At 43.8% G+C, this 23,414-nt stretch overlaps 1 protein-coding gene across 1 annotated transcript; it reads right to left on the minus strand.

The window, feature by feature from the left end:
• Positions 1–788: 788 nt before the first annotated feature.
• RTCA (RNA 3'-terminal phosphate cyclase) lies at positions 789–22,249 on the minus strand. Its single transcript, XM_032218853.1, has 11 exons — positions 22,001–22,249; positions 19,561–19,661; positions 16,880–17,023; positions 15,110–15,233; positions 12,511–12,569; positions 11,149–11,290; positions 9,176–9,300; positions 8,970–9,028; positions 6,382–6,476; positions 3,189–3,293; positions 789–1,134 (listed from the first exon to the last, which is right to left on the minus strand). The coding sequence occupies exons 1-11, from the start codon at positions 22,046–22,048 to the stop codon at positions 1,036–1,038; spliced, it is 1,101 nt and encodes a 366-aa protein (XP_032074744.1). The 5' UTR covers positions 22,049–22,249; the 3' UTR covers positions 789–1,035.
• Between the last annotated feature and the right edge of the window lie 1,165 nt (positions 22,250–23,414).

Consider the following 23,414-nt stretch of genomic DNA (forward strand, 5'->3'; position numbering starts at 1 on the left):
TCATCAAAACCGGGTAAGGAGCGCGGGCGGACGGCTGGGCCCTTCGCCGTTCCCGGAAGTTACTTACTTCCGGGTTCGCCGACCAACCGGTTCGCAGGGACCGCCGCGAACCGGTTGAAACCCACCCCTGAACTGAAGGCAGAAAACCTATCCAACACATCTTCCTCTCCCACTTTTCCTCACAACCACTGCCCTGTATGGTAAAGTGACGTGAGAGAGAGTGGGACTGGCCCAAGGTCACCCAGCGGGCTTTCATGGCTAAAGTGGGACTAGAACTCATGGTCTTCTACTTTTTAGCCTGGTGATTAACCACTAGACAAAGTGGAGTGGAAAACAATTTCCTTCCTTCCTTCCTTCCCTCCCTCCCTCCCTCCCTCCCCTTCTTCCCTCAAAAGTTAAGTTATATTGAATTTAATTGAAAACAAAGAATGATGCAATTAAAGTGTCAGAACTGTTTTCTGCCCTAATATGACGATGGGAAATTGTTAAAACTGAGGGGGTCTGGCATTTTGAAACCCAGATCTAATTAGCCTAGCGTGTTTGTTCAGTTTAAACTGCAGTTTTGTTTAGGACCATTGGGTGAAGAAGGGATTTCCCTTAAAATATAACTGACCTTATTTATATCATTGAAGGGTAATTTTATCAAAAGGAAGATACAAATGGCAAAAATAAAATAAAAAATCAGTGCCCTTGTGATGTAAATACCATCAGTTGTCTAGACAGCTTTAGAAAGAACAGATGTTGTCCCCTATTCGGAGGTGGGGGGGAATGAAATCCAAATTAAAATGTTGAGTTTTAGATGTCGTTGTTTTAATCAACCCGTTCCTATCACATAAGCCACTAATAGTCTTTGGACTGAGGCAAGATAGAAAGCCAATAAGTAAGTAAATGTATTATTAATTTAATAATAAAGGGAATTTAGGGAAGCACGTTATTCAAACATTCCAGTGAAAAACGTGCAATACGTTTACGCAGAGATTTAAAGAAAAAAACAAGCCAAAATAAACATTAACACCATTCCAACAAGAGTAATAACTAGAGATTTGTATTTAGCAATCCGATTCCTTGGCACTCAATGATGTGGGCATCCTTGGAAGAGTCTTCGTCTTCTGATTTTGTCACTGTAAACTTAGCCTGCAAACAATAAACAAAAAAAAAAGAGCATGCTTTCTTAAATTGTTCTTCGCGTAAATCGGACTCAAGGCAAAGTACAACACACACAAAACATTTCAAACGTTCCAAATACAGGCAGGTCCTGCAAACTGGGACCAGCAACGTCATTAAGCAAGAAGTCATTTTTATTTATTTATTTATTTTTTATTTTATCAATTTCATATATACATTCACAATTATATGATCTCATAACTGTTATTAATAATATGTATTTATAACAATTTTTCCCTACAGTTGACAATATACTTGAAGATTGCTTTCTTAACATCCCATAGATCCATTTTATCTTACAATGGTCCTACTTCTTCTTCCCTCCCTCCCTCTTTCCTTCCCTCGTTTCTTCTCTCCTACTCCCCTTCCTTCCCTCCCTCCTTCCCCTTCCCTCCTTCCTTCCTTCCCTTTCTTTTCTCCTTCTCTCCTTCCTTTCCCCCTTCCTTTCCTCCTTCCTTCCCCCCTTCCTTCTCTCCTACATTCCCTCCTTCCTTCCCTCCTTTCTTCTCTCCTTCCTTCCCTTTCTTCTCTCCTTCCTTCCCTCCTTTCTTCTCTCCTTCTCTCCATCCTTCCCTCCTTCCTACCCCCCTTTCTTCTCTTTCTTCTCTCCTTCCTTCCTTCCTCCTCTCTTTTCCCTTCTCTCCTTCCCCTTTCTCCCCTTTACCCTTCCCCTCGTCTTCCCATTCCTCCCCTCTTTCCTACTCTTACATTCCCTCCCATTCTTCCTCTGCCTTTCCCTTTCTCCTATTCCTCTCCTTTCTCCTCTCCTTCCTATCTTTCCTAGCAAGAAGTCATTTGACTGCACCGGACTTCTATCAGTTCTGCTATAGTCATTAAGCAAGTCACAATTGGCCATTAAGAGCAACATCATGTGACCATGACTTATGATTTCCTGCCAGCTTCTTCATTGACTCCCCTTGTGAGAAGCCAGCTTTGGAGGTCAGAAATGCTGACCGTGCAACTATGGGATGTGGTGACCGTTGTAAATGCACACCGGTTGTTGAAGTGCCGAATCATAATCACATGACTGCAAGACTGTTGTGATGGCCACAGGTTCAAGGACTGACCTTAAAACTTTTCAGTACTACTATAAATTTAAACAGTTCCTGAATGAGGCAGTCAGTAAGGGAGGATTACCTATAAGGTCATATTTATAATTACTGAAATGTCAGCATCAGAGGTGGGTTCCTACCAGTTTGCACCTATTCAGTAGAACCGGTTCGTCAAATCTACCGAACTGGTTAAAAGAGGTTCCACCAGTGGACCCGGAAAGCAGGCCACACCTACAGAAGAGGTTCCAAAAATGTTTGAAACCCACCACTGGTCCTTGGATATGATTATTCTACACTGTCATGCTCCTATTTATAAAACTCAGTGCCTCTGTGAAAGGTAAGGATGACTACTGCGTTTGTGGTTCAATCAGAACATTGCGTGTGTTGAAGTTGTTTTAACGCAACCCAAAGATGCCTTTTAAAAAACAAGTTTGCATCCTATTCTTATGCATGCCAGTGCTGTGTGTGAGGTAATTTAAGGTGGTTCTGACAAGTGTCGTCGGCATCTTCATATCCGGTCACATGGGCAGCAAGCCACTCCCATCCGGTCACATGGGCGGCAAGCCACTCCCACAAAAGAGGCCACACCCACAGAGTAGGTTCGAACAATTTTTGAAACCCACCACTGAAAATGTGGATGGTTAAAAGTATCTTCAGGCAGATTACTCCATAATCCGGTCAGCAGACAAGGCAAGGCAGCTACCTCAAGAAGTAGGTGCTGGATTACGGTAAGGATTTGAAAGATAAAAGCGGCAATTGTTATGCATCCTATTTTAGGCTCAATATATCTAAAGTAACTGCCGTTCTTTCCTGTACACATTGAATTGTGGAGGGCATCACTGTATCCTTTGCTTCCCAGTAAACCATCCTGTGTCAGTCTTTTTTTTTCACTAGAGATCATGCCTTGCCAATGCTGGCCAGACGGACAGCTTTGTAAGATCAAGTGATCTGGTAAAGAAAACCTCTACTTACTTTTGTCAGCATTTCTGCAAAATGTATTGCCGTTTCTGTGTGGAGCGTAATTGGTCCAGTTTTGATTCTTGATTTCCCATTTGCTAAAGCCATGAAGATGATCAGCTGGAGGGGATCAAAAACAAACCAGCATTATGTGTGTCTAAAGGGATGCAATACTCCCTGTTATTAAAAAAAAAGAAAAAGAAAGAAGATACATTATTTGACTATCTGATCGGAGCATCCTTTTATTGGATGCTTTTCTAGATGTTTTTTCTTGCACCTTCTGAAGGATCTGAGTTGATTACATCCAGTCAAGTCACTGAAAAATGTACGGTTGCAAACAATTGTGTTTTTCCCCCCTGTCTTCTAACTACAAAAACAAAAGGGAATGTTAATGTATACTTTGGTGATTATCAACTAGAAATGTCAACATTTTTTAGATTGTCTTAGATTTTAAATGTCGTCTGGCGGCTCCTCGGGGGAGGGCCTTCTCTGTAGCTGCCCCGGCCCTATGGAACAATCTACCCCCAGAGATCCGGACCCTGCCCACTCTCTCGGCCTTCCGTAAGTCTACTAAGACCCGGCTATTCCGGCAGGCCTGGGGCTGTTGACCTCATGACTGAGGTCCAGCCTCACTAAGACTGAGTGCATGATGTGTTTTTTAACCTGCTTTCTTCTTCTATTTTATATTTTTGTATTCTTTTTAGAGTTGTTTTATGTAAGCCGCCTGGAGTCCTTCGGGATTGGGCGGCATATAAATTCATTAAATTTACAATTTACAATTTAAATGGTCATTTTGTTAACAAATATTAATAGATTGTTGTTTAGAGATTGTTGCTTTTTTGCGCCTATGGAGTGGAGAGGAGAGAAAAATAGTAAATAACCTCTAGTTAACTATAATAATAATAATAAAGATATGTTAGGGAGAGGAAATGTTAGATGTCCTATTAATTGACTGTTTTTTTTAGAATATGTTATAAAGATATAAAGATATGGCAGTTTGATTGAGACTGGGGGAAGAAAAAAAAATGCCAGCAGATGGCTGTGTTTTTGAAATCTTAATTAAATGAAAATGGTGGTATGGTGATAGTAAAATATATAAATTTTTAACATATACCATTTAAACTGAACGGAATATATGTGATCGTGGAAGGAACGCCACGAAATGTACTTGCGACCAACGGATACGCTTTCTACAAGATGTAATGAAAGATGATTCTTTTCTTTTTGTGTTTTTTTCTGTAATAAAACTAATTCAAAAAAAATTCAAAAAAAATGTACGGTTGCAATCCTGGACACATAATTAGGGAGTAAGTGCCACTATACTTAAAAATATTAATAAAGTAATCTTACTTTTTATTATTAGTTAATAAAATAAATTCGTCAGAAAAGGTTCTACCACAGTGGTTCCCAATCTATGTGGCTTGGTGGCCTGGCTGGGGACGGGGGGGGGGGGGGTGGGCAGGAACCAGGCCACATAAGTGGCGGGTCGGCCTGGATGTGGTCGCAGAGCATGGCCCAGTTCCAAATAGGCCACAGCCTGGTAGTGTCCTGCAGCCTGGAGGTTGGTGACTCCTGTTCTACCTGTTTTCATTCTTTTTAACATGACAATCCTCCTACAACATATTTTTACCATCCCTATTGTAAAATACACTAAATCTATGACCTTTTACAGTTTTATGCAAGGTTCTACTGCTCTGGGAAGATTCTAGATCTCCAGGCTATTTTTTTAGCTTGTTGCTTTATTGTTGCTAGTTAAACAGAATTCATTAGTGGGCCAGTTTGGTCAATCTTACTGAAGACGGTGTTAAAAACACAAGCCATAATGGGTCAGAGATGGGTATCCCTTCGCTAAATCTTCATCTCAAGCTATTTTGTATTAATGCAAGTATTTAGCGTCATGGAAACATCACTTCCATTTTTTCCCCCCCAAAAGGCAGGTTTACAGAAAAATAAGGCTATAGAAAAGTAAGCCCAATTTTTTGTAAATACTTGTCAATATTTGTAAAATTATAGAGGGGATTTTTAGAACTGCAGATAGAAAGAGAAACTTTTATAGTGAAGGATCTGTGAATGATCTGAGGATACTCTGCTGAAATTAGCGTGACCCGAAAAATGCGCGCACGACAAAACCGCGCTGACAAAACCGCGGCGCTAAAACCATGTCAACGTGACGTCATCAACGTGGCGACAACAGCACGGCAACAGAAGCGCGATTTAAGTTAAGGTAAGGGTTAGGTTTAGGGTTAGGTTTAGAGCGTGCTTCTGTCACTGCGCTGTTGTCGCCGCGCTTCAGCGCTCATTTGTCAGCACGCTTTAGAACTCGCGGTTTTGTCACCGCAGTTTAGTCGGACGTGCTTTTGTCGTTCGCCCTTTTGTCGGTGAACCGAATTAAGTAGTTTTCTGTGGTTAGATCCACCTTTCCGTTTTCACTAAGAGCCACATTGGCTGGGATTTCCAATGCCAAAAAATCCCAACTCCAGAGAGTTGGGGTTCTTCTTTTCCAACTGAGGTATGCAAGAAGAGAAGAAACCCAAGAATCCATGTGGTTCGAAGCAGAGGTGGTATTCACAAGTTCTAACCAGTTCTGGAGAACCGTTAGCAGAAATTTTGAGTGGTTTGGAGAACTGGTCAATACCACCGCTGGCTGGCCCCGCCCCCATCTATTCTCTGCCTCCCGAGTCCCAGCTGATCCCTGCCAGGCCCACAGAACCGGTAGTAAAAAAAAATTGAATCCCACCACTGGCTCAAAGCTCTCCTAGGACACCAGTCTGCTCCCCAACATAGTAGAAAATTAAACCTCTTGTTTGAAGAATTTAACTAAATTTTTTCTCCTTCATGGCATACAGCGGAAATGGTGTTAAAAACAAACAAAAAAGAGAGATAATTTGTTTTCCATTTGTTTTCCAGTGAGGTGAAGAAGTTGGTCTGAAATTCACCAAAATGCTGGAAACATCGGACTATTTCCTTATTAGAATGCTCCTAATAAAACTTTCTTTCCACTTCACTCTCCAGCTGTATTGGATTACAACTCAAATCCACCGGCCACTGAAGATGATAGGACTTCATAGGCCACCATAGCTTGTGGGTGACAGATTGAAGAAAACCTGGATACTGAATCAGTAACTCCTTGGAACCCTAATTCACATGTATGAGAAGATCTCAGCTTTTTTGTGAGAGATTTCCCACATGCACTTGGTCTTGGTCTTACTTGGTCCTGCAGATAATCGTCCACAGCACCTCCATGCCGAAGGTTTCCCAACAACATCTCTGCTGCTTCGATTCCAACTTTGTCCGCATTTTTACCTGCGAGAAAAATTTAAGTAGGGATGTGATTTAAAAAAAATATATGCTTATCTAACAAGATTTCCTCTTCAATAAATGAAAATACGTTCAGAATAGATTTCTATCTTTGGATGGTTTAATTATAAAAGGCATTCATTCACCTTCACAAGGTAGTCAGGGAGAGTTATAAAGTTTTGCTTGGTGATGAAATTTGGTACCAGATATTCATAAAGTTATATTTGATTTAGAATAGAATAGAATACGAGTTGGAAGGGACCTTGAAGGTCTTCTAGCCCAACCCCCTGCCTAGGCAGGAAACCCTACACCACTTCAGACAAATGGCTATCCAGCATCTTCTTAAAAACTTCCAGTGTTGGATCATTCCCAACTTTTGGAGGCAAGTTGTTCCACTGATTAATTGTTCTAACATTGTTCTAATTTCTCCTTAGTTCTCAGTTGCTTCTCTCCTTGATTAGTTTCCATCCGTCACTTTTTGTCCCACCCTCAGGTGCTTTGGAGAAGAGTTTGACTCCCTCTTCTTTGTGGCAGCCCCTGGGATATTAGAAGCATATGGATGCATTGCAAAAGATGTCACTGGTATTATGAACTAATCACTAACTCAATGTAGATTTGGCTTTCACAGCTAAGGTAAGTATACTGTTTCATTATGCCATTAAGGTGTCTCTTATCTTCAGCTTTCCCTTTGCATTTCCTCCCCTCTCCTTTTTTATTAATCACCTCTCTCTCCTCTCCTCTTTTTTCCCTCCAAGTTCTCTTAGCCATTTGCCCCAACTATCCTATAAGGAAGTCTCCGAATAATCCTTTACTTACTTTACGTTAAACAACAATGCTCCCTGTCACCACAGCCTCTTTTTCCAGCTGATTTAGAAAGAAAGATATGGATTCAAAGGGCAGAGAAAGAGGATTCTATCTCATTCTCCTCTCATACATGTTACCCTGTGGTAAGATGGGCGGCCAATAAATTTATGTATATGTATATGTGTGTATACACACACATAGGGAGACACACTCTCTTCAGAACTGGCCATACAGACTCAACCAGGGTAGGCTTTCTATTTGTAATAAGAGATCTTTTGGACTAGAAGACCTGTTGTGCCCAGCAGGAGCCGTTGGAGCTGCCACCGGATTCCGACAGCAAGGGGCCCTATGAGTCAGCTCTGGAGGATGTGGAGGACCCTGGACAGGGTTCCGACTCCGAGCAGGGTGCAGAAAGGCTGGTTGGCCACGAGGAGGCGCCTGAGCCTTGGACCAGTGGGGAGGAGACAATGGAGTGTGTTCCTGACGCCAGCAGTGAGTTGTTCCTGGATGCCCGGCACCGAAGAGCTAATAGGTGTCAGGAACAGTTGCGCAAGTACAGGAGGTAATTGCACTCAGCTGGTGGTCATTAGGCTCCTCTCCAGACTATAAAACGACTGCTTGTGCACATGCCCCTCTTGCAAAAGTCAATGCAGGAACTAATGTTGGAGAACATTATTGTGAGCTTGGCAGGCTGGATTGCTGCCATGGCTTATCTGTGCTGGATTGCTGCTCAAGCTTGTCTGTGCCAGTTTGCTGCCAAGGACCTGTCTGTCTGTTAATTAAATGCCGTAACTTATCTTTGGCTCGGAGTGTCTGTTGGTGTGGGACGAGGGGGGTCAGAACAAAGACCTATGTTACCTTATTGGAGATATTATATATTTATTACATTTATATGCCACTCAGAGCTGCCTCATCAGGCAGATGGGTGGCATACAAATTAAACAAACAAACAAATAAAGAAGTCATATTGAAGCTGTCATCAGATAAGAACATAGATTAGATATAATCATGAGAAAGGAGCTGGAAGAACATAGATTAGATATAATCATAAGAAAGGAGCTAGAGATGTGATGCTACGAAAGGCATTGCCATGCTTGTGTACTGATCCCCCTCGACCCACACCAATACACACTCTGAGCCAAAGATAAGATATGGAATTTAATCAACAGACAGACAGGTACTTGGCAGCAAACCGGCACAGATAAGCCGTGGCAGCAATCCAACCTGCCAAGCTCACAATTCCAAACTCACATTAGTTCCTGCGTTGACTTCTGCAAGAGGGGCATGTGCACAAGCAGTCTTTTTATAGTCTGGAGAGGAGCCTAATGACCACCAGCTGAGTGCAATTACCTCCTGTACTTGCGCAACTGTTCCTGATGCCTATTAGATCTTTGGTGCCGGGCATCCAGGAACAACTCACTACTGGCTTCCGGATCACTCTCCCTTATCTCCTCCCCACTGGTCCAAGGCTCAGGCTCCACCTGGTGGCCAACCAGCCTCTCTGCGCCCTGCTCGGAGTCGGAACCCTGTCCAGGGTCCTCCACATCCTCCAGAGCCGACTCATAGGGCCCCTCGCTGTCGGAGTCTGGTGGCAGCTCCAACGGCTCCTGCTGGGCCACAACACTTCTGGTTGGAGCCTTTTACGAAATGGGTCCTGAGAAGGCCAAGTCACATGAAGCAATGTAAAGCTCTCACCTCTTTTACCAAGGGATGATCCTGCCAGCAAGCAGCCAGTGGATGTCTCTGCAACAATTCTAAATGAGGTTAAAAACTTATAGAATTACATGAAAACATTGAAGCTCACCCTTCCTTTTCCCTCCCCCCAAAAACAGCTCACACGAAACCAGTTGGCTTTCTCTGGCAATAAACTGAACTCCCAAATGACAACCAAACTCACTCACATAATTCCAGATCCTGTTCCAAAGGCCTCATTATCCGACTCTCTAACAGTCTGAATATTGACATAAAGATCCCGGATCTCTTTCCTGATGCATTTCACTGCAGCAGAAGCCATCTCTTTGGCTACCTAAAAGTAACAAAATGAAAAGAATATGTTCTGACACCCCTTCGTTCCACACCAAAGCACATTCCAAGCCAGAGATAAATTACGGCATTTAATTAACAGACAAACAGGTCCTTGGCAGCAACCCAGCACAGACAGGCTTGGGCAGCAATAAACACAGATAAGGCTTGGCAGCAATCCAGCCTGCCAAGCTCATACAAAGTTCTCCAACATTCGATTCTGTGTTGACTTCTGCAAAGAGGGGCGTGTGCCCAAGCAGTCTTTTTATAGTCTGGAGAGGAGCCTAATGACCACCAGCTGAGTGCAATTACCTCCTATAACTGCGCAACTGTTCCTTACGCCTATTAGCTCTTCGGTGCCGGGCATCCAGGAACAACTCATTGCTGGTGTCTGGCTCACTCTCCCTTGTCTCCTCCCCACTGGTCCAAGGCTCAGGCGCCTCCTGGTGGCCAACCAGCCTCTCTGCGCCCTGCTCGGAGTCGGAACCCTGTCCAGGGTCCTCCACATCCTCCAGAGCCGACTCATAGGGCCCGTCGCTGTCGGAGTCTGGTGGCAGCTCCAACGGCAGCTTCCATGGAGCAGAGGGGGCGTGGTTTCGCAGCTGGGGATTCACTGGTTTGCGCGACCTAGTTCCTGGCATGCTGCAGACCAGGACTGGTCCATGAACTGGGGGTTGGGAACCCCTGAATTAAAGGACTGGATCTGCGATTTTCTTCAGGAAAAGAATGCACTTTACAATGGCACTATTTATTTTTATCCTTATGACTGCGTCACAATTTTCGTAATATGGCAACAAGTGGAAGAGTATAATATGAACAGTTCAGTATGCTGTTATCATAACTAAATTGCCCATATTATTTTTCAAGGCAACATGGCATCTTTCTAAGAGGCATAGTTAATGTAACAATAGCTTGCTGATAACCAGACGACTGGTGCATTCCATCTAGGAAATCATAAGGTACTATTTACAAATTCTAACATGTTAACTAAACCAAACTATCTAATAACTTAAAGCAGTGTGAATGTAATCCAATGTTGGATCCAAATCTGTTGTGGCCCAGCAGGAGCCGTTGGAGCTGCCACCAGACTCCGACAGCAAAGGGCCCTATGACTCGGCTCTGGAGGACCCTGGACAGGGTTCTGACTCCAAGCAGGGCGCAGAGAGGCTGGTTGGCCACCAGGAGGCGCCTGAGCCTTGGACCAGTGGCGAGGAGACAAGGGAGCATGATGGTGACGTCATACATTGGAGCAGTGGGCTGGAGACAAAGGAGTTGGTCCTGGATGCCCGGCAACAGAGAGCTAATAGGCGTAAAGAACAGTTACGCAGTTACAGGAGATAATTGCACTCAGCTGGTGGTAATTAGGCTCCTCTCAAGACTATAAAAGGAATGATTGTGCACACACCTGTTGCAGGAGTCAACATATTTACCAGAGCTGGAGAACTCTCGTCGCTAGCTTGGCAGGCTGGATTGCTGCCAAGGCCTGGTCTGTGCTGGATTGCTGCCAAGGTCCTGTCTGTGTGTTAATAAATCCTTGAAATATCTTTGTCTCGGCGTGCTTTGGTGTAGGACGAGGGGGATCAGAACAAAATCTTACAATAGCAATAGCAGTTAGACTTATATACCGCTTCATAGGGCTTTCAGCATATTGCCCCCAACAATCCGGGTCCTCATTTTACCCACCTCGGAAGGATGGAAGGCTGAGTCAACCCTGAGCCGGTGAGATTTGAACAGCCGAACTGCAGAACTGCAGTCAGCTGAAGTAGCCTGCAGTGCTGCATTTAACCACTGCGCCACCTTAAATGCACAAGACAAGTCCTTTTCCTCACCTAAATCTATCAGACATACTTACTTTGACTGGCAAAGCCCCAGCCACAAAGGCTCTTCCGTGTATCTTGGTCACCGTACCACAGTCAGTTAAATTGATTGGGTTTAACTGCTTAACCGGGGATATTCGGACCACCACTTCACCGCCCCCTTTAGGATAGTAGCCCCTGTTAAAAAGCAACGACACACAAGCAGAGATCAAAATAATGAGTTGATAGGTTTTTTTTTTCTGCCATTAAAAATAAACCTTCTTAAACATAAATAGTAGTCCTGCAAAAGGCTCGTTTAATCTAGTGTTCTATTTCCTACACCATCCCATTAGAGCATCTTTGATACGCCCACAAACAGGTTATGAATTATCAGGGGTCGAGCAAATAAGTATTCATAGAGGAAGCAGCTGAAGAGCAGAAGGAGCTATCACCTCACTTTTTAATTCCAAGGAATATCTAGTCCTTTTTGAGTTTGAGTTTCATTTTATTTATATGCCGCCCTATTCCCTATGGGACTCAGGGCGGCGCACAAACCTGAAGGAGGGGAAGGGAAAAATACAAAAACTACAAAAGTACAGGGCATTTAAAAAAACAACCAACAGCCACACGATTCGAGAGGGGAAGGGAACTCATCGACCCCAGGCCTGCCGTCACAGCCAGGTTTTAACGGCTTTTCGGAAGGCCTGGAGAGAGGTGAGGGTCCGAATCTCTACGGGGAGTTCGTTCCAAAGGGCCGGAGCTGCCACAGAGAAGGCCCTCCCCCGGGTAGTAGCCAGATGACATTGGCTGGTAGACGGAACCCGGAGGAGGCCTACTCTGTGTGATCTAATGGGTCTTTGGGAGGTAATTGGCAGCAGGCGGTCTCTCAAGTACCCAGGTCCAATACCATGAAGGGCTTTATAAGTGACGACTAGCACCTTGAAGCGTATCCGGAGACCAATCGGAAACCAGTGCAGCTCGCGGAAGATAGGTGTAACGTGGGTGTACCGAGGTGCACCCACAATCGCTCGCGCAGCTGCATTCTGCATTCTTTTGGTTTAATATCACCTGGCTTTGAGTGATATGCAAGTTCCAACAGAAGATGAAACCAGGACAGAGGAAACAAAGGAGAAAATCAAAGGACAATTCATAATTGTCATAATTTAACAAATACAGTATATGTTCCATATTATTTAGCAATTTGGACAACAAGTAATGAAAGAGTTTAAGGGAAGCTACACTCTATTTTTCAGAAGCTGCACTTCCTTTTAATGGACTCTGCTTTAGAAGGCCAATAAAACTGGTCATAAGCTAAAGGAAGGGAATATCTTTTGTTGGCAAAATGCAGGAAAGTTATTGGAGATGGAAATTTGTAATCATAGAGACAAGACACAACTCAACATACAGCTGGAACTCACCTCCTTTTTATGTCACAGTCTACAATCAAACCGAACTTCTCAGCTATTGGCTTGAAGATCTGGAAAGTAAATAAATTTACTGAAAAACGCAGGCGCACCCTTTTAATGAATAAAGAATCCTTTAGCCATGTTGCCGGGTTGATGCAAAAAAACAGTATATCTATCTGCCTGAAGGCCTCCCTCCAGTGGTGGGATTCAACCAGCTCGCACCTATTCGGGAGAACCGGTTGTTAACTTTCTAAGCAGTTCAGAGAACCGGTTGTTGGAAGAAATCTTATTTTGTTTTTTTCCCACCTTACAGGGCTAATCCTGTAAGGAAGGCAGGAAGGAAACATTCTGGTGTTGTTTCTAGCCTAATCTTTATTGCCCTGCTTACAGAAACTGCCTCTCCGGTTAACCCTATTACATTTTAACAGCTAAGACGAAGCGCCCATCAACGTGAGTGACGTTGAGTTGGCCACGACCATCCAGTCACATGACCACCAAGCCACGCCTACCCAGCTGGTCATTAGGGCAGAGGACCGCTTGTTAAATTATTTGAATCCCACCACTGCCTCCCTCCTATTTTATCTGAGTATGGAAAACTGCAGTTTCTATGGACAATAGTTTGCTGTCAAAAGCTGTAGTTTCATCATGTTTTAAGGACAAACTATGATTTGTACAAATCACTTCTATGTGCCTGAGACACATTCTAATCTGCCACAAGTTAGAAGTAGAATCTTATAGATATTCCTTTGGACATAAAAAGAGAAGGGATGGGCCAAGTGTTTTCAAGGCCCATGATAACTATGATTTTATGTGACATGAGGCAATGTAGCAGGTATCCTAGAGCAGTGGTTCCCAAACTTGGCAACTTTAAGACTTGTGGACTTCAACTCCCAGAATTCTCCAGCTCTGCTGGCTGGAGAATTCTGGGAGTTGAAGTCCACAAGTCTTAAAGTTGCCAAGTTTGGGAACCACTGTCCTAGAGAAAGAATTAGGAGGAGGGATAATATGCCACTTCATTTCTTTTCAGGCAGACAAAATCCTTCTCATTCTCGGTGTTTCCAATTGAAGATAATATATGTAGCTGAGGATTGAACTGCGTAATCCTTGAGGTCCTCTGGTTGGTTGTTTTCCTGAAGACTTCATCACCAAAGTAGGTAATATTATCAGTGCTGATGACGGTTACTGAGTTTGATAATCATGATGATGTTACCTAGTTTGGTAATGAAACGTTTGCAACCCCCCCCTTCCCCAAACCCAGAGAGTACTAAGGACCCCACAGTCTCTGTGTTTTTTCACTTGGATTAAAAAATACGGTACCTAATCAATAAAAATAAAACCACCGATTGTATTAGAATATTCTCTTTGCAATGTGGGCAGTTGTGCCGTATTATCCACACAACCCTATTATTTTCAGTAATAAAAATATTTAACATCCAAATGAGTAATTACAAGAAGCAAACGAAGTTCTGAAATGAGCCGAGGTGGCGCAGTGGTTAGGGTGCAGTACTGCAGGCCACTTCAGCTGTTATCTGCAGTTCAGCGGTTCTAATCTCACCGGCTCAAGGTTGACTCAGCCTTCCATCCTTTCCGAGGTGGGTGAAATGAGGACCCAGACTGTGGGGGGTGATATGCTGACTCCGTAAACTGCTTAGAGAGGGCTGAAAGCCCTATGAAGCGGTATATAAGTCTAACTGCTATTGCTATTGATTGTGACAACTACAAATCGTGTTCCAAATGAACAGATAAGGAGGCATTTATTACAATCTGAATAAATTGAGGAAAGCAGTTTTTAATTTGTTTTAACGTTGTTCCAAAAAGCGTTTAGCACTGCTTCACTCGAGATGTTGCTCGAGCTTTAAAGAGTTAACAAGGCGGCGCATCACAACGTATTAAAACGTTGCTAATGAGCATCCTGAGTGCTTGGAACCTCCTGTATTTGATTTTAGCCCATTTAATTGATGATGTCAGCTTTTAAAAGCTGACCTTTCTTTTCTTTCCAGGCAGATGCATGATTTAAAAATGCTTGAGGAGCAACAAATATAGTGAACATATTCCCAGTATCTGGATTGATAAAACAATTCGGACAAGTCCACTGTGAAACAAGCCCAAAGGAAGGTTAACTTGATCTGCAAGATCAAAGGGCCAACCCAGTGGTGGGTTTCAAATTTTTTTCGAACCTACTCTGTGGGTGTGGCCTCCTTTGTGGGAGTGGCTTGCCGGCCATGTGACCTGGTGGGAGTGGCTTGCCGGCCATGTGTTTTCTTTCTCTCTCTCTCTCTCTCTCTCTCTTTCCTTCCTTTTGTCTCTCTGTCCCTTTTTCCTTTTTTTCTTTCATCTCTCTCTCTCACTTTTTCTTTCTTTTTTTCTTTCTTCTTTATTTATTTCTTCCTTTCTTTCTCTCTCTGTGTGAGTCTGTGTGTTTGTGTGTCAGTGGTGGGTTTCAAAAATTTTTGGAACCTCTTCTGTAGGTGTGGCCCGCTTTCCGGGTCCACTGGTGGTGGAACCTCTTCTAACCGGTTCAGTAGATTTGATGAACCGGTTCTACCGAACTGGTGTGAACTGGTAGGAACCCACATCTGGGCCAACCTTAAGTACATGAACTTCTACTTACCATCAATGTATAGTCAATCTGAGGAGCCATCTCCGCATTGGTGCCACCTTTCAAACGAAGTTCAGAAGGAGAGGCAGCAAAAAGGACACAGGGCATGGCTACTTGCATTAGCAAGCAAACACTCCTAAGATTTTTAAAAAAATGCAGAGACAAAATAGGTTTATGCTCTCATTATGTTCCCAGCAAGGAGTGGGACTCAAGTGGCTTAAATAGCCACTCCAACTTTATGAGTTTGTTGCTGCTTTTATACTCTCCCTTCTTGAGAAGCCGAGGTGGCACAGTGGTTAAATGCAGCATTGCAGGCTACTTCAGCTGACTGCAGTTCTGCAGTTCGGCTGTTCAAATCTCACCGGCTCAGGGTTGACTCAGCCTTCCATCCTTCCGAGGTGGGTAAAATGAGGACCCGGATTGTTGTTGGGGGCAATATGCTGACTCTGTAAACCGCTTAGAGAGGGCTGAACGCCCTATGAAGCGGTATGTAAGTCTAATTGCTATTGCTATTGCTATTGCTATTGAGCTATCTAGGGAAAATACACGCATGGTTTTCTTTCCCACCCACCTTCCATTTTACTCTCAGTAAGCTTTAGGGAAGTAGTTCTTACACTTTCCCCCTCCTCTCAGGACCCTTTCCACTTTTAAAAGTTATGGAGGAGCCAAAAGAACTTTTGTTCTTAAAGATTACATTTACCCAAACCTAGCACAGATGGCTAAAATATCAACATACCTCAAGGATCACTCAAACGAGAGATATAAACTGGAGTGGAGAAGATGGATTGACTATACTCAAAATAAATATGGGGCTAAGAAATTCCAGATAGTTTATGACTGAAGAAACAAGGAATGATATGAGGCGGCGCAGTGGTTAGGGTAAAGTACTGCAGGCCACCTCAGCTGACTGTTATCTGCAGTTCGGCTGTTCAAATCTCACCGGCTCAAGGTTGACTCAGCCTTCCATCCTTCCGAGGTGGGTGAAATGAGGACCCAGACTGTGGGGGCGATATGCTGACTCTGTAAACCGCTTAGAGAGGGTTGAAAGCCCTATGAAGCAGTATATAAATCTAACTGCTATTGCTATTGCTATAATCTGTTTAGAGTTAGCCTAGCAAAGAGGAGTGAGTTGTTCCTGGATGCACGCCATCGAAGAGCTACTAGGCGTCAGGAACAGTTGTGCAAGTACAGGAGGTAATTGCACTCAGCTGGTGGTCATTAGGCTCCTCTCCAGACTATAAAAAGACTGCTTGTGCACACGCCCCTCTTGCATAAGTCAACGCATTGACTAAAAGTTGGAGAACTTTTGTAAGTAGCTTGGCAGGCTGGATTGCTGCCAAGGCTTGTCTGAGTTGCTGCCAAGGTCCTTATCTGTTTGTTATGCTTGGCTTTCAGCCACCGAGGTTTTGGTTTCTTGCTAATAAAGTACATTCCAGTTAAGCTTGTCTCGGCATTCGTTACTGGACGGAGGAGGGGGTCAGAACATGGATGTATACCTTTTCTTTCATTTTGCAGCAATATCTTTCTTAGCCTGGTGTTTTTAGGTGCATTGGACTATAATTCTTATGTCATACTTAAGTGCATTGTGGACTTAAGTGCATTGGATTAAAATTTTAGGTGCTTTGGACTATAATTCCCATATCATACTGAGCCATCCCTTTACTGACGGGTGAGGTTTGGATTGTATGAAATACATTTGGAAAGACACAATTCTGTAGCTTTAATGTATAGGTTCTCTTCAAAACTGAGTGCTAATTAATACAAATGCAGAAAATAAAATACCCGGCTGTTTTAGTGTCTGCTACGTGAGTTCCACCCTTGATCTTCCCCGGTGTGAAAGTGATCTCTGTTGACCCGATGTTTCCACCGTCCATTTGTCCATCACACAGAGCACGAACCATTTCCAATCCGGACAGGTGCTGAGGCCTACAAGTCAAGTACACTGAATTAGAACATAAAGAGAGCCTGCGCATGCAGACAGGATACAAAGGATTCTCACGTTATGGTGCCGTTTTCCTCCATCACAGGTTAATTCTGTCTACTTCAGAGGTGGTATTCTACCAGTTCAGACCAGTTCGCCTGAACCAGTAGCGGAAATCGCCGGTGCCCCCACCCACCCGCTACGGCTCTACGGCATCCCATTTAGGCCTTTTTTCCGCCAAAAGTGCACATACGCGCTCACATTTGCGAACCGGTATGGAAGATGTGTATACCACCACTTTGTATATGTATATGTATATGTATGCCGAGATCTCACATTGCTCCTGGAAACACCAAGCCTGAAGTAGCCTGAAGATGACGAATGAGACTTCGTCGAAACGTCGCCAAGACATCTCCAATTTTACGCGGGAGAAAACCCGAATAACTAGAGACCTACATGTATATGTATATGTATATGTGTATGTATGTATGTATGTATGTATATATATGTATGTACGTATGTATGTATGTTTGTTGTATTTGTGCTGATAAATAAATAAAGGGAGACTAGTATAGATCTATTTCAAGCTATTTAGCTCTCATCAGCTAGCCATACCCTTACTGGGATTCGAACCTGTGCTGTATTATATCTTAGGCAGATGTGTTAACCACTAAGCCACAAGGTTCTCCTCCTTATCAGCTGAGCCAGGGAAGTAGGTATGTATTTAGTGTCAAAACCCCTGGTATGCCCAAATATGGGCAACAGTAAAAATATTGGGTTTCTGTCGTGATGGTCTCTTGTGACGAGCCGATAGACAGAGAATGGAAGCAGACTGCTTCCTCCCATGTTTGGGCATACCAGGGATTGTGACACTAAATACATACCTACTGTGTTTGAACCCAGGAGGCTGCAGGGAGGCCTGCTAAGACCAAAACGGGAAACGGGCATGTGGTGGGGCAGGGGGAGCACGCACATGTGTAAAGGGGCGGGATGCATGGCGGGTTGTTGCACACGCATTGCTTTAAGGGTGCGGGCGTGCTGTCGCACACGTACGCACTTTTGGCATGCGACAACAAAAAGGTTAGCCATTACTGCACTATAGTATAACTACTTATGTCCCTGTAGCAACTTCCAGGACAAAAGTATCCCAGGAATTCTGTCCGCTAGGTTTTTGAGCTTGAAAGGGAAAGGGAGGCGAATGGCAGGCCAAAATTACTCCAAATAGATTTTTCCTGGCCCATCAACAAGGATAGAACCACCAATTGCACAGACATTTGTTTAAGTCATTTGATATATGTTTTATAAGCATAGTGATATGGTAGATTTATATTTTTCTTAGACATTATATTCATGTTTGTGTGTGTGTGTGTGTGTGTGTGTGTGTGTGTGTGTATTCTATTCAGTGGTGGGATTCAGCCGGTTCGCACCTATCCGGGAGAACCGGTTGGTAACTTTCTAAGCAGTTCAGAGAACCGGTTGTTGGAAGAAATCTCCTTTTGTTTTTCCCCACTTTACAGGGCTAATCCTGTAAGGAAGGCAGGAAGGAAACATTCTGGTGTTGTTTCTAGCCTAATCTTTGTTGATCTGCTTACAGAAACTGCCTCTCCAGTTAACCCTTATTACCACTGTAACAACTAAGGCGAAGCGCCCATCGACCTGAGTGACCTTGAGTTGGCCACGCCCACCCAGTCACATGACCACTGAGCCCCATCTACCCAGCTGGTCATTAGGGCAGAGAACCGATTGTTAAATTATTTGAATCCCACCACTAATTCTATTGGATTGCTACTTACAGCACGTACACCTGAAAAATAAAAATAAAAATTTATAGTTGAAATGGCTTATACGTTACTTTGATGGGGTCTGTGACTTAAAAGGCAAGATTTAAATAATAGTAAAAATAAAACATAATATAAGAACCATATAATCCACCACGCTGTAATTAAAATGCCACACTGCCATCATAACAGGACTTAAGCGAGCTGCTACGTTTTTATTTAGCCACAGGTATATCTGTAAATAAATAAAGGGAATTCCAGGGCTGGAGGCTAGAGAAAGACGTCGAAGGCAATGCATAACCATCCACTTCCTTGGTTTAAGGGAGTCTTTATCCTCATAACAAACAAGAGCCGAGGTGGCGCAGTGGGTAGATTGCAGTACTGCAGGCCACTTCAGCTGACTGCTAGTTCAGCAGTTCGGCTGTTCAAATCTCACTGGCTCAGGGTTGACTCAGCCTTCCATCCTTCCGAGGTGGGTAAAATGAGGACCCAGATTGTTGTTGGGGGCAATATGCTGACTCTCTAAACCACTTAGAGAGGGCTGAAAGCCCTATGAAGCGGTATATAAGTCTAACTGCTAATCAGCAAATGGGTACTCCTTTGTAGCCAACATGAAAACGAATTTTTTTTTTTCAGATTAGTAAATTTTCTGAAGTTCTCCACAAACCTGGCCCAAACATGAGCCACAATCATCTCATAGCTTCCTCCCCACCAAGATTAGCAGGGGAGAAATTTGCTTTCCCAACAGTTCACCAGGATTTTACCTTAAACCAGGCTGACTCCTGCCGGCTCGGATATTTTTCACCTGCAAAGGTTTATTGAGCAAGCAACTCAGAGCTGTAGAAACCCTCAAGATTTGGCCACCCTGCAAAGAAAGCAGACCGTCAAAACCTCATAAAACTGGAGCCGCTATGGAAGATTGGAAAGCCCTACCTACCCAAGGGCTTAGGCCAAGTTCACAAGTCTGTAAAGGCCATTTTCAGATAGGGAGGGGGAGAGGAGAGCGATAGCGCTGGTAATCACAGGTGTCATAAATCATTTAGATAGGCAACAGGGATGGGTTCCTGCCAGATCTCACCTCTTCTATAGAAGTGGTTCCACAAATCTACAGTGCCGTTTAGAACTGGTTCCAGCTCCCTCCCCACCACCCGTCCGCCCGTCATCAAGATGAAGAGCGAGGAATTCTGGGAGTTGAAGTCCACAAGTCTTAAAGCTGTCAAGTTTGAACACCCCTGGGTTTTTTTTTTTCCTAAAGGGTTAGGGCTGCAAGGGTCTTGTAACTCAACAGCTTTAAGACTTCCGTGCTTCAAATGCCAGAGTTCCTGAGCCAACATTTTGGTTGCTGAGCAAGAGCAGTGTTAAGTGAGTTTCACCACATTTTACAAGTTGGCCATGCCCACACAGTCACCTGTCTGCCAAGCCACTCCCACCCAGTCACATGGCTAGCAAGCCACTCCCACAAGCAGGCCACACCTACAGAAGCGGTTCTAAAAAATTTTGAAACCCACCACTGATAGGCAAGCTACTAAGATTGGAAGTCTAGTTCACTCAATGGGAGGCGTGCATAAGCATAAGGAGCCGAGGTGGCGCAGTGGTTAGGGTGCAGTACTGCAGGCCACTTCAGCTGACTGTTATCTGCAGTTCAGCGGTTCTAATCTCAAGGTTGACTCAGCCTTCCATCCTTCCGAGGTGGGTGAAATGAGAACCTGGATTGTTGGGGGCGATATGCTGACTCTATAAACCGCTTAGAGAGGGCTGAAAGCCCTATGAAGCGGTATATAAGTCTTAACTGCTATTGCTATTGCTATTCCTGTGGATACCCGCTGGGACAGGAGGAATCCAAAGAGTAATATTGTATTCCTTTTTTACACCCACCCACCCCAAATATATCAAGATCCAGGGCAGAATGGATCTTCGGAGGGGTTTTAACCCCGTTTCTGGTTCGGGGGAAGAACCTGCCAGAAATTATGAGAATTGCGACCTTCTTGCTGGCTCTCCGACAAGCAATCAAAATTCGTTCATGTAGGAGAGAAGGAAGGGGGGAAGGAAGGAGGAAAGGAAGGGGGAAAGGAAGAAGGAGAAAAGAAAGGAGGGAAGGAAGGAAGGAGGGAAGGAAGGAGGGAAGGAGAGAAGGAGGGAAGGGGAAGGAGGGAGGGAAGGAAGGGGAGTAGGAGAGAAGAAAGGAGGGAGGAAAGGGGGAAGGAGGGAAGGAAGGAGGGAAGGAAGGAGAGAAGGAGAGAAGAAAGAAGGGAAGGAAGGAGGGAAGGAGAGAAGGAGAGAAGAAAGGAGGGAGGAAAGGGGGAAGGAGGGAGGGAAGGAAGGAGGGAAGAAGGAGAGAAGAAAGAAGGGAAGGAAGGAAGGAGGGAAGGAAGGAGGGAAGGAGAGAAGGAGGGAAGGGGGAAGGAGGGAGGGAGGGAGGGAAGGAAGGAGGGAAGGAAGGGGAGTAGGAGAGAAGAAACGAGGGAAGGAAAGAGGGAGGGAGGGAGGGAAGAAGTAGGACCATTGTAAGATAAGATGGATCTATGGGATGTTAAAAAAAGCAATCTTCAAGTATATTGTCAACAGTAGGGAAAAATTGTTATAAATACATATTATTAATAACAAAACAAAAAAAATCGTTCATTCATTCCTCTGCAAACTTTCGGTTGCGTCCCCCGTCCCGAGCCAGACCCACGGGATCGGTCTATCTGCTGGATGTGAGAAGTGGCTTGTACGCATTTGTATTTACGATCAAATGGAAATAGGAATATTCCCATTTAGGGAAATAAAGCACATGCACACAATGGAGCGCAGGCCAATTACTATAATATATGCTTCTGATCTGCATGGATAGACCAATGACTTCAAGCCATTCCGGGGAAATGTTAGCAGAAAAAGGAAGAGCAATTATTTGATTTTATTACGATACACAAGTCCTTGCAGAACTTGATAGATAGATAGATAGATAGATAGATAGATAGATAGATAGATAGATAGATAGATAGACAGATAGACAGACAGACAGACAGACAGACAGACAGACAGTGAGAGAGAGAGAGAGAGAGAGAGAGAGAGAGAGATAGATATAGATATAGATAGATAGATCTATCTTTAGAACAACTAAAGATATATTTCAGGGCATTTATAACCCTCCGCCCACAATACCCGCAGGCCTTCCAAATTCAATAAGAAAGTCGCAGAAGGTTCTCTCCTCCGCTCACTCACCCCTTCCATGAGGCTGCCGTCTATCTCCACCCGGCCTTCGTCTCCCATGCTGGGCCGCCGCTGAAACGCCGCGTCCCGCGCCCTGCAAGTGAAGAGGCCCTTCCGAGGGATCAACCCCCTCGCTCCCAGGAGCAGGAAAGCCGAAGGACCGGAACCCGAGCCAAGGCAAGCGCGGAGAGCGAGCGACCCAGCCACGGCCGCAGCCACCTCCCTCCGGCTTTCGGCCTCTACGGAGAAAGCGGGCGGGGAGCAGGCGCAGAACAGACCGGATTCCGCCGCCGCCGCCCCCGCTGCTGCTGCATCGCTTGAGAGCTCGTTTACTCGAGCACTAAAATATAAAAATAGAGAGAGAGAGAGAGAAAGCTCTGGCTGCGACGTTTTTTCCATACGCAACTTTTGGAAAACCCTTTCAGGAGGAAGGCTCTTCTTTTCCCTTATTATTTCCCTGAATGCATTTAAGTTTCTCTTCAACCACAGCTCGACTAAATCATTACGCGTGGCACTGGCTTCTCAATCCCCAATGAGGTCTGCTGAATGACTGCACAAATCGGGAAAAGACATCGGGCGTGATAACACTGTGGCTGACAACTGTGTGTGTGTGTGTGTGTGTGTGTCTGTAGGTATGTAGGTAGATGATAGATAGATATAGATCAGATATAGATATATAGATGAAATAGAGTAGATAGATAGATAGATAGGATAGATAGATAGATAGATAGATAGATAGATAGATAGATAGATAGATAGATAGATAGATAGATGATAGATAGATGATAGATAGATAGATGATAGATAGATAGATAGATAGATATAGATATATAGATGAGATAGAGATAGATAGATGATAGATAGATAGATAGATAGATGATAGATAGATAGATGATAGATAGATAGATAGATATAGATATATAGATGAGATAGAGATAGATAGATGATAGATAGATAGATAGATGATAGATAGATAGATGATAGATAGATAGATAGATAGATAGATATAGATATATAGATGAGATAGAGAGAGAGAGAGAGAGAGAGAGATACAGAACACACACAGATTAGAAAGATAATTGATAGATTCATACAGAGAGAGAGATAGAGGTAGATAGATAGATAGATAGATAGATAGATAGATAGATAGATAGATAGAGAACGCACACAGATTAGAATGATAATTGATAACAGATTCACACAGAGAGATAGAGGTAGAGGTAGATAGATTAGAGATAGAGAGAGAGATAGATAGAGAACGCACACAGATTAGAAAGATAATTGATAGACAGATTAATACAGAGAGATAGAGGTAGATAGATAGGTAGATAGATAGATAGATAGATAGATAGATAGATAGATAGATAGATAGATAGATAGATAGAGATAGATAGATAGAGAACGCACACAGTTTAGAATGATAATT

This window comes from Thamnophis elegans, chromosome 5, assembly GCF_009769535.1.
Source record: "Thamnophis elegans isolate rThaEle1 chromosome 5, rThaEle1.pri, whole genome shotgun sequence".
NCBI lineage: Eukaryota > Metazoa > Chordata > Lepidosauria > Squamata > Colubridae > Thamnophis > Thamnophis elegans.

Coding starts and splice junctions, on each gene's coding strand:
- RTCA (XM_032218853.1), bottom strand. CDS start 22,048: ATGGGAGACGAAGGCCGGGTGGAGATAGACGGCAGCCTCATGGAAGGG. Junction 17,024..19,560: donor AGGAGTCAGCCTGGTTTAAG/GTAAAATCCTGG, acceptor CTTGACTTGTAG/GCCTCAGCACCTGTCCGGAT. Junction 9,301..11,148: donor CTGGGGCTTTGCCAGTCAAA/GTAAGTATGTCT, acceptor TGTTACTTTTAG/GTAGCCAAAGAGATGGCTTC.